Source organism: Thamnophis elegans, chromosome 1, assembly GCF_009769535.1.
Source record: "Thamnophis elegans isolate rThaEle1 chromosome 1, rThaEle1.pri, whole genome shotgun sequence".
NCBI classification, from domain to species: Eukaryota; Metazoa; Chordata; class Lepidosauria; order Squamata; family Colubridae; genus Thamnophis; species Thamnophis elegans.
The window spans coordinates 86,521,168-86,532,629 of NC_045541.1; the positions used below are offsets into that span (position 1 = coordinate 86,521,168).

The 11,462-nt window shown below is 35.9% G+C and overlaps 1 protein-coding gene across 12 annotated transcripts in view; it reads left to right on the forward strand.

Moving 5' to 3' along the window:
* Window positions 1-1,010, forward strand: part of ZNF143 (zinc finger protein 143) — a 31,467-nt gene extending 30,457 nt beyond the window's left edge. For all 12 annotated transcript variants that reach the window (XM_032223183.1, XM_032223218.1, XM_032223159.1 and 9 more), the window contains one exon: window positions 289-1,010. In XM_032223183.1, coding sequence (XP_032079074.1) covers window positions 289-378 — 90 coding nt within the window. In that variant the 3' untranslated portion in view covers window positions 379-1,010. The remainder of the gene's footprint in view (window positions 1-288) is intronic.
* The last annotated feature ends 10,452 nt before the right edge of the window (window positions 1,011-11,462 follow it).

Below are 11,462 nucleotides of genomic sequence, written 5' to 3' on the forward strand. Positions count from 1 at the left end.
AATTTTGTAGAACAACAGATCTGGGTCTTCTTAAATGTATGTACAACTGATTTTAAAGTAAAATATTTTTTGAAATATGCTATAATTGCTTTTTTTCAATACAAGTACCTCAAAGAAGTTTCAAAAAGAAATCACTTGAAATTGTGTATGTGAGCTCAAAAAAACCAATGACAATCTATTACTATTAACATTACATAAGTAATATTGGTACACATTTAAACACGTAAGAAAAATATTCTTAAACACTTTACAATGTTTATTTTAATCTATTTTTTTGTTTTGTTTCAGCTTGGAGAACAACAGTCTTTGGAAGAAGCAATTCGAATAGCTTCCAGAATACAACAAGGTGAAACACCAGAAATTGATGATAATTCATAACTTGGCTAAAGGAACTATAGAATTCTATTTTATTTTTGTTCAACAAAAGTCTATGCCAGGTGAAAATCATAAAATGTTTTTCCTCCACTAATACTGTGCATATACTTTACGCAACAGTGAAGAACATTTAAAGTGTATAATGTTTATGTATAAGAACTTTGGGAATACCAAATTCCATCTCTTAAGATTCATTATTCTCTACCCAGGACAAAGAATTAGGTTTTGTATTAAATTTACTTGCTTATATTCCAAACCAAACTAAAGACAAGCAACAGTCACAGAAGAAATGCTGGAATTAATTTTAAAGTCATACAAAATCAACGAAGGCATTATTGAAGATTTCAACTCTTTAAATCATAACAGCAATCATCATTCAAAATCCTTTGGAAGCACGAATTTAATTGTTTCTTATATGCAGTTTTGAATTTTGAAACCTTTGTAAATATTCCATTTTAATTGTGGTTCATACACATGTTGAACATTTATCATTTTTTGTTTCCTCTGCCGTCTCACTGATTGTAAATACAAACAATTGCCAGAATTGCTATTATATTGTCTTTGAATTGGATTATGTATAAAATGAAACTTTGGTTGTTCAATATTAAAGGAATTAAAACTGGTGTTTCTACTTACTAGCCTACCATCATGTTATATCTGAGAGACAATTTTTCTTTATCTTTGTTCAGTCATTTGGAGTACATATAAACTCTAAGTAAAAGGAAGAAAAATGGGATGATATGCTTATGCTGTGACCCCTCTATTATATTCATACTTGTGTAACATGAGTGACTGCGAGCATCAGATATCTTTACTCTTATGCATGTGATTTAAAAACTTCATTTTCTAGGATCTAAATCAATGGCCTTCATCTTTTGGCACCAGGGACCGGTTCTGTGGAGAGAGGTTTTTCCACGGACCAAGGGGGTATGGTTTCATGTGTTGCTTGCATGCTGTGGTTGGGGCTTTGCGGACCGGTTTCTGGCATGCCCCCAGACTGGTGCGGGTCCAGCGACGGGGGATTGGGGACCCCTGATATAAATTATACAGAAAGAGGCACTTTGCAACAGTCCACTTTTCTTCTTTATAGAGTAACAAAGAGTAAAGCAAGTGTTCTTATTTCTACTTTAATCATTGGATATCTGCTTGAGAGCAACTAGAGAGAACTAAAAGGTAGATTCTTATGTAACAAATTGACACAATACAGCCACAAGAGAGGAAGCATCGGCAGGTTTACAGAAGTACAAAAAGAAATCGTGAAAGGGAAAAAGAAGGAAATCCCTAGTGATTGTGAATGCTCACTGGGACAGTAATACAGTAACAATATAGTTAAAAAGGTATAGTGGCTAACTGAAACACTAAACTGGAATATCCCACTCTAACATTTGCTGTTCTCCCCATATATTTAACTTGAAATCAACATCTTGAATTAGTATAAGAACTGGTTAGCTAGTTTGAATGGGATTAGTTAAGTATCAAGTAACCTACAGTTCTCTCATCACAATATTACTCAACTTACTGGAAAATATATAAAAATTATTAAAAAACATTTTTTTTTCATAAGCAGGATGTCCAAAGACGGGTCTTTCCACTTTTTCTGTTGCAATGTGTAGACATTTAAAAGTCAATCGTTATCAGATTCATCAACACTACATATATTAAGGCTTAAACTTGTAAAGGAGAATTACTTCATTAGGCACCTACATTTGGATATTGTGGGGTGGGGGGGAAATAGGCAAAAAAAATAAAACTAGACATTTCAGATAGTTTTTTACTAAGCAACCATCCTGGACAGCAAACTATTTGCAGTTACAGCATACTGGAAAAGTAACCATATGACCAATGCCTGCATTTATAACTTCTGCAGTATCTCTGTTATGTGTTTGCAATTACACTCTATTAATCATGTCCTATATAAAAAACTGTTGCTATCACATATTTTTCACTGACCATTTTAATGACCACGTTTGCCAGTCACAATTACAGTCAGTAAATGAGGGCTACCACTACGAACAGTTCCCAATTAAATGTAAACAATCCAAAATGGAAATGGAGCAGTGTACAACAATTGTTGTAGCAAGACAGACATCTCTAACAGATATACTGATTCAAATCCTCTGCAAAGGTACTATTATGTAATTTGGGAGCTCTGGTGCCCTGCCAATTGTGTCACTATAGCAACTATGAAAACAAACGGGGGAACAAGTTAACAAACACCTAGCTGAACTTGATGCAGTTGCAGGAGCCCTCTGCACTGTAAATCAAAGCAGTAGAAAATGTTGGCCACTATTTTTTTTAATAATGTATCTGATAGTTTCTTAGACCTTTTATTGATGTTCTTTATCAATTAATACATTTAAAGTATTGGGATTGAATGAGCAAGAAAAATAAAATTTGAGCCTAATATTTAACGTTTAAAACAATAATTGTTTGACCTGGCACAGAAATTGTATCTTAACCGCCTCTTACAGTTGATGTTTTCTAATCACATGAAAAATGAGCCATTATTCCCATAATTGGGTTTTGACTTTATAATTTATCTGGGAGAAGGTGCAGTGTTTTTTAAGGAATTTATTCTTAGAAAGATTATAGTTTGCATGATTCTTAAAATATTTAATATAATCTAGAGATTTTTAAAGCAACTTCATTGTTTTCAATATTTTATTAAAAAACTATTATTCGTTCATCTGGGGAAAAGTACCAAACATGCAATTTATATTGCTTATTTTTAAATGGAATGTCTGTTTTGCTGATACAAAAGACTACAAACAATTGATTGTAGAGATAGCAAAACATAAAGAATAACTAGGGAAAATAAAATTTTATACATTAAGTAATATAAACATTTTGACCCCATTTGATAGATAACTGATTTAAGCCCTACCTTGTAATTGGAATAGTAAAATAATATCCTTATTTATAACTCTTTGTCACTTAGCTGGTATATTACACAGTAATACGTGAGACTGGGCATAATACTCACATCACAATCATGTATAAATCACATGTAATATGATCATACACAAATATACATTACAAAATGTTATACACAACAATTGCAACAGAATGACATTGAATATGGTCAGCTGCCTCTCTGCAAATACACTATAATAATTAACATCTTTCAATCTGGAAAAATATGTAAGGAAAATATGTAAATAGAGCTAAAAATATTTGATCTTTGTAGTTCATTATTATTGCTGGGATACAATATTTTGAGTTGAAATGTTCAGAGTAATGGAACAATACTAATTGCTTGGAAAAGTTACTGAACAAGTTTACCAACATAAAGAGATCAAACTTTTTTGAACTTTTCTAAAGGATGGGTAGGACATAGATGTTACCTTACACAATCTAGTATACATAGTCCATCAGACAAGAATTGTTTATTTTGACCAGTGCCTGCTCCCTAGGTTTGTGGCACAAAAATTATCTACTATCTACTACCTGAGTGTTTCATTAAGCTAATGCCAAAGATTAAAGCACATGCAGATAAATGCAGGTATTACTGCATGTGGCTTTCTTTTGAAAAGGTTCTTCTGAATTAAGTAGTATCAGGGATTAAGATTACTGTAGAATTAATCCTGATTATGCTACAAAGACAGAAATAAACTGCAGCTCTGGCAGCAAAATACGGAATAAGAGGCAGAAGAGAATCTAAAATTATTCCGAAGATCTCAAAATGAGCTCCATAAGATTGGAAGGGAGAGACAGGAATAGCAACTCTTACTTGGGGCCAATGAATAAACAAAACTGACTTTAGCACTACAACTTTGTTTTCTGAAAACATGGGTGTTATGAATGTGTTGCTCTTGTTTTTTTTCTGACAGTGACTAATTAATAAATCTTATCCATGTGTGTTTTAATGGAATCTTTATCCACAGTACTAAAATCTTCAAGGTCTATATACAGTTTCTATAGGTAGGTATTCAGTTCAATTCAGAATGAGAATTGCATGTTAAAGATGACACTTCTGGCCTTCACTGCCTTTAAAACCAGCACAGTACTCCTGTACAGACTTTATCAATATTTACTTTGTAAGGTTATTGCTGCTAAATTTGCACATAGCCCACCCACAGGGTAGCCATTAAATTTTAACCAAAAAAAATGCTTAATTGTACAGCTCCTTAAAAAAAAAGCAAAGGCTATGACCTCTTTAGGAAAAATAAACCCCTAAAATTCTATATTATTAATGATTGAAATGAATCTTGTGCTTTGGCTTATGAGTGGTACAGCCAGAAGATAACCTTTTCACCCTCAATTTGTTTTGGACAATTGCTGTACCTCCAAAGTATGTGTGCTCGTGCTTGCATGTGTGTGTTTGGCTTATTATTATTTATTTTGCCTACATGAGGGAGTTATACATGGAGAGGAAATTCCCTTCCCTGATTTCAATTCCACTAGCAGGTTATTTTTTTCCTTTGTGTAGAGTAGACAGAAGCATACTTTTGGGCTTCATCTTTGATTGTCATGCAAGTGTTTTTGTTCAGGAGGAAATCCATTCTATTTGATGGGAATTATTTTTTTAATAAATAGAGATGTCACACTGTTACACTGTGCTTATACTTAACTACTAACTCTGCTGAATTCAGTCAGACTTGTTCTCACTTAAATATGTACGGTATATAAGATTGCAAGATTAACATGTATTTATTTTTTTGAGATTGAAATATAGTAATTTTATACAAACCCCCTATAATTTGTTATTATTGCAGATAGACCATAAAAAATAAACTAGTCATACAACAATAAGCATACATTAAAAAAAACTAGGTGTAAGTTAATTTTCAGCAGATCTATGCACACAGTAGCCTATACATTTAACATGTTGATTTAATTTATGATATATGCTTGGGCCAAATTTTCAAACAAATCTCATGTGATTTTGCCTGCATTATAATAAATTTAAAAATGAATAGAATTGTCAGGTCTACATTCCATTAAATGAGTATCAGTTACTAGAGCTATAAGACATGTCTCTTCACTAAATTCCATCAGAAAGCCATCTGGCATTCAATAATATTGGGTATTTCTGACCAAGCTACACCAAGCAGAAGAAGTTAACCAACAAGAACAGTTTCAAATCATACTGTACATATAATAGAATGTGCACCTGTAATACGTAGCATGGAACAGCCTGTAAGTTTTCTGATGTAGTTCAAAAGTTGTCCAGTAGACTCTAAATTTCTGCCTGGAATTAAAGGATTAAAAAAACTCCAGTGGTCTTAGGCTGTGGCAATCATACCATATATGCAACACACAGCATGCATCTTAGTAAAGTTGCATTGATTTCCTGTTGCCCTCTAAGCCAAATCCAAGCAGTTGTTTTAATATAAAAATCCTTTATAGCTTCTCTGTTATACTACCAAAGAAGTTTAATTTGCCTTCTGCAAGGGTACCTGAAAGGCAACTAGAAATAACTAGAGATACGGCCTTTTCAGTGGCAGGAAGTGGCCACTGTGCAATTCACTCCTACGAGGGATATAATCATCAGCTTTATTTGATGAGGAATTTAAAATCTGGGAAGAACTTAATGTATATGAAAACCAACAACAGTAAAAGTTCATTAGGCAGCTCATCCACCTCCCACAGCTGCCCCCATTGGTTATTTGTTGCTCCTTGTCTCTGGGCCTAATGGGTTCAGGAGGAAAGGCCAATATGAAAGAGCAACACTCGTCTGTTGCCTAATTTAGAATGGCCATGGAAAAAAGTCTCCAGAGGCAGCAGGAAAGTTACATGATTACACCAATCTAAGGTGGCCACAGGTAATTGTCAAGATATGATGGTAATTGAGCCCATAATTACAGTCATAAGTCATGCTGGTCTTTTAGTGGGCTGTCATGTGACCATGTCTGATTTTACACACTTTTTAATTGTGGCCATTCAGCAAATGCCACAGTAATTGGCAATCCATAGCTTGCTATTAATGTTGTTTGTCAGAAAGCAGAAGTAACCACATCCATGCATCTGCAGGATGCAGCAAACAGTTGTAAAGGCAGCCTAGTTGTTGACTACTCAACATGTGGTCATATGAGGTGGGGTTGGTGGAGGCTGTCAGAACTTGCAGTATGGGTCATAACTACCTTTTGGGGAGGATCTGTCCTATGTTCATAAATTGAAGACCATCTGTACTATGTCTCAAGTTAATCCCATCTCCTATGGTCACCTGACTCTGCCATCAGTCAGATGGTCAATGAAGTGGGTCAGAGTATACTCACAATCAAACTGCCATGGCTTGCTACTTGCTTAAAGAAGAAAATGTTAATTTAATACTAGAACAACTAAGGATAACTTTAAGCAGCCTCAAGTAATGGTTATTATTCAACCAGCTATTGAAATCCATTGGGTGATTTTAGACTTCTCTCCTCTCAGCCCAACCAACTGATCAGGTTAAGATTATGTGGAAAAATTAAAGAAGGTGTACTATGCACAATGTCTAAAGCTTCTGATGGAAAGTCAGAATATAAAACTAACAATAAATCAACAATAAGCAAAGTCCTTAAATCAAGCATATTTCGCCAAAGACTTTTAAAAACTACCAGGAGAGATTCCACTACTGCCAGAGCAACTACAGGAAAATAACTAGAACCATTTCATGTTATGTTGCATTAATACTGTATAATTTTCTTCTGAGAATTTTGGAAAGCTCTTAAGTGTGTTGTAATGTGTTGTTTTACCTTCCCTAGTTAGGAAACTAGAGTTGTTCAATATACAATGTTGCTGATTAGCTTTGGTTAAGAATGTTTAGGAGCAGGAACAAACAATGTTATCAATCCAACAAAGGCTAAGATAATTAACGCACAAAGGTCACATTGCAATATATCTCTAATGTTCACTTGTTTGCTTATCCACAGACTGGTTTTGAAATTAGGTACCGGTATTATTGTCATGCTGTATTCTTGCATTTAATTGTTTCTATGCAAAGAACTTTCATTATTGAAGTGGTATGTAAATATTGAAGATAAATAATAAAGTGTATTTATTTATTAAATTTATATGCTGCTTATCTCCCTGATGAGGCAACTCTGGGTGACTTACATATCAAAAAAAGATAAATAGAAAAAATTAATATTTTAAAACTATGCAATTTAAAAAAAAATTAAACTACGCATAAAACCAGAAGCAAAGGAGACAGATGGGGTCTTCTTACTCTGTCAACCACCTAGAGGTAAGCATCCCTTTTGGGGCCTCACGCCTACTGGTAAAACATTTTAATGTCCTTATAGAAGGCCAAAAGTGTTGGTATAGTTCTCATATCCAATGGTGCAGTGTTCCACAGGGTCAGGGCCACAGTAAAAAAGGTTCTTCTCCTTAATCCTACACATCAGAATTCCTTGGCCAACAGGTCCGCAGCAAGCCTTCTGGTGTGAATGCAGTGGCTAGTACCATTGAGTGAGATGACTCCTCAGATACCCTGGCCCCTTGCCATATCAGGCTTTAAAGGTAATAACCAACCTCTTGAATTGGACTCAGAAGCAAATTGGTAATTAAAGCAGCACATACAACAGGAGTATTACATACCACCTTAGAGTACGCCATTGCATTCCGCACTAGCTGTAGATTCCAAAAACTCTTAAAACCCATGTAGAGTGTGTTGCATTAATTGGACCAAGAGATGACTAGAGCATGAGTGGCTCTGCACACTAGGGCAGAATTGCCACACAACCTGGTCATGTTGGTACTAAAAAAAGTCATTGTCCAGTGATAGATTTTGAATGTTGAGCATTTCCTCTTCGTCGTATAGCTCAGAGGAAAACCCTGAATTTTATACAAATGAGAACTCTTGTCTCATGTGAGAACAGCCTAATCTGGACAAAGTTTTGAAATCTAATTCAACATTCTATCCCCACATCCTCTTAGGTAGTAAATAACATTTGTTCCTCTTTTATAAGTTTACTTAGAACTTTGCCCCATTATTTTTTCATTGTTCCCCACTGACCTATTGAATACAATGTACCAGTGACGTGCGCTGAGGTTCACCACCAATGAGGCAAGCGGGCAGGATTTCGCCTACCCCCACCAGCCGGAATAGTGCGCGCACGCACCATCCACCCCCCTTGCCCCAGCTGCACCTGAGGAGAGGGGGGAAAGTCAAGCAGAGCCCCCCCTTCCCACTCAAAGCACCCTTAAAGCAGAGAACAAGCCCGCTCTATGGCGGACAGGCGGGCTGGCACTTTAAAGTGCCAGCATGCCTTCCAGGCCAGCCATTCAGTGGTAATGGCCGGCCTGGAAGGCGTGCCGGCACTTTAAAGTGCATGCCGCCTCAGCCTGCCATACAGCGAAACATGTCCTGGTTTGTGGCCGGGCGGCACGCTGACACTTTAAACACACACACACAATAAAAACAAATTACAATTACTTACATTACAAATAATTTGAATCCCCCCTCCCTCTGTCCAATCCACATACCTTTTCCAGCTGTCGATTTCAACTCTCCTCTTGTCCGCCCACCATGATGAAAGTGTAAAAAATTAAATAAAAAAGCAACTTACTTAGGCAAGGTTTGCTGCTCCCAGATCAGGAGGCGGGAGAATCACATGCCTCCTTTGCATACGGAATTTTTCACCTTTTAACCCTTGCTTAACTCTTAAAAGGCGAAAAATTCCTTATGCAAAGGAGGCCCATAGTTCTCTCGCCTCCCCTACAGTTAGCACTAAGCAGACTCAGAGTCACTGTGACTTGGAGTCTGGCAGCAACTACCTTGGCCTTTTAAATTATTTTAAAAATTATTTCCTTTTCCTCATGAGACTGGTGAGGCCCCACCTCCCCTGACTGCACGTCCCTGCAATGTACCAATTGTATTTCTGGTACTTATTGTGGAATCTTTCTTTATCTGATTGATGCGTCTTATGTATTGTACCTCTGTTACAGGTAGTCAACCTGTGGTCATCCATCTGTTAGCAATTTCATATGCTGACATTTCTCGAGAAATATGACTAGTAGCAAGAGACACTGGAAGTTGTCATTCAATCTACAAACAACTCCTTAACTTTCTTTATCAATTATTAAAGGATACTTCCACATGATCCAGACTTTTTTAAACTCAGATTTTTTTCTGACATGATGTGAAAGCAGTATTTTCTGTTTTCCTACCACCATAAATCTATTTATGCTTAGAGAGGATCTGGACTCTGGTTCTCTCCAGAAACATTCCGTAGTAACACCCAATAGTTAGAAAAAGACACAGGGATTTCTTGGTGTACTGTTATTGATACAGAATCCAGTGGATCAGGGCCTCTATAAAACAAACTGCATTGGGTCTGAGAGATGGTTAAAACTGTTCTGACAAAACTGACTTTTTGTCAGAAAAGCTCCAAACCTGGAACATGTGTGATGGAGTAGTTGGTAGAAATTTCTTCCAGCAGCTGAGAAATCCATCCATTTCTTGTCCTGCAGTAAACTGTTAAGAACAGTAGCAGCGCAATCTAGCCAGGGGGAGAAACTGGGGTTTTAAACTAATGGAGGCAGTGTCAGACCATCTTATGCAAGGCCCACCTCTTTTGTTTTTGCATGCCACGTTCAGTACCTCTCTCCAACCTTATTACTGGAGCAGACTATTTTGGCATACTTTGTGCTGTTTCCAGGTTGTCCAAGAAGACTTCAACGGTTATCTTGGAAAATATATTGCAAGTGGCCCCATTATGCATGAATGACTCCTTAATGGTATTTATATTTCTCAAGTGTCACTGGTAAAAAGCAGTTCATACAGTATACTTAGAAAATAAAATATTGTGTATCGTAAATTGTACTTACAATGTTGCAGCACCTATTTGGACGGCAGCATTAGTCCTACACAAATCATATTTTTTGAAAGACTTAAAAAAAGTCTCACTCTTATAGTCAAAACATTGAATAATTATGATTGTAATGATTATATTAATATATATAAAATGTACTTTCCCCTTTCCAGACCAGTATTGACCCCTTCGCTCTGTGTTCTTTTGCATTTCCTTTTGTCACAACATATTTAGAAAATCAGCTGGAATTACAGCAAAAATGTCACTTTCAGATGACAATTTTATTGTTCATATAAATTTGTCATTATAGAAGCAGAAGGGGCCTCGGGATTTATTTAATCAAACCTTTTGCTGATCTTGGAAATTTAATAGATTATTCTACGTAGGTTATCTTTCACAAAAAAAACAATTAGATGGTAATAATTTCTGAAAAACCATAAATGAATGGTTCTTCAGATAAGGTTCATAAAACCAATGAACAGCACAATGACATATGCAGGCAAATGAGACAAGGCAGGTAACAGTGATTTAACAATAGCACACATTCCTCTGTAAATCAATAAAACAAATAAACAAAATATTAATATAGTGTCATGTTTCTTTTAACCCAGAAGAATGGAAGAATGCTAGAAAGAACAAATGAAAAAGTTATTCATACTTTTCCCTTTTCTGTTCCAGTATCTTCAACTGGTATTGTTTTTATTGCTCCACATGTAGCTCCCCCCACTGCCCTTTGGTGCCAGTTTTTTGACTCCTAGAGACACTTGGACAAGTCCCTGCAGTTTTCTTAGCAATGTTTTTTGAAGCCATTTGCCACTGCCTAAGATCCAAGATCACTCAATTGGCCTTTTGCTTAAGACAGGAATAGAGCTTAGACTCTTAGTTTCTAGCCTGGACCTTTAACTAGTACAAAACTACTTTCCAGTTTATTATTACATTTGTAATTTTAAAAGCTTGTAATCTCAGCACTTGTATGTTTCCTAATTTTTGACTGGCTCCCTTGGGAAATAGCTTCCAGGGAACTATTAAGCACAATTCAAACAAGGCTGGGTTTGGATTTGATCAGCATACAAAAGGTGTTTAGTTAATTTGTAGTTTAGTGTATTGTACATACCAATGAGTTAATTCAGCAAATTATGGTTTAATTAGCCTGGGGCTATGTAAATACAATTCTTATTGAGGCTTTGCTAAGGTAACAAAACAACTGAAGTCACATCCTAATCACAGGAAGCAGAGTTCAGCATCTGGCTCAGTATTTGACAAATGCTACCATGCACTTAGAAAAAAACCCTAATTTTTAGTTTTCTTGATTTATACAGTATATGGTTGGTTGATTTTGATCAAAATGCA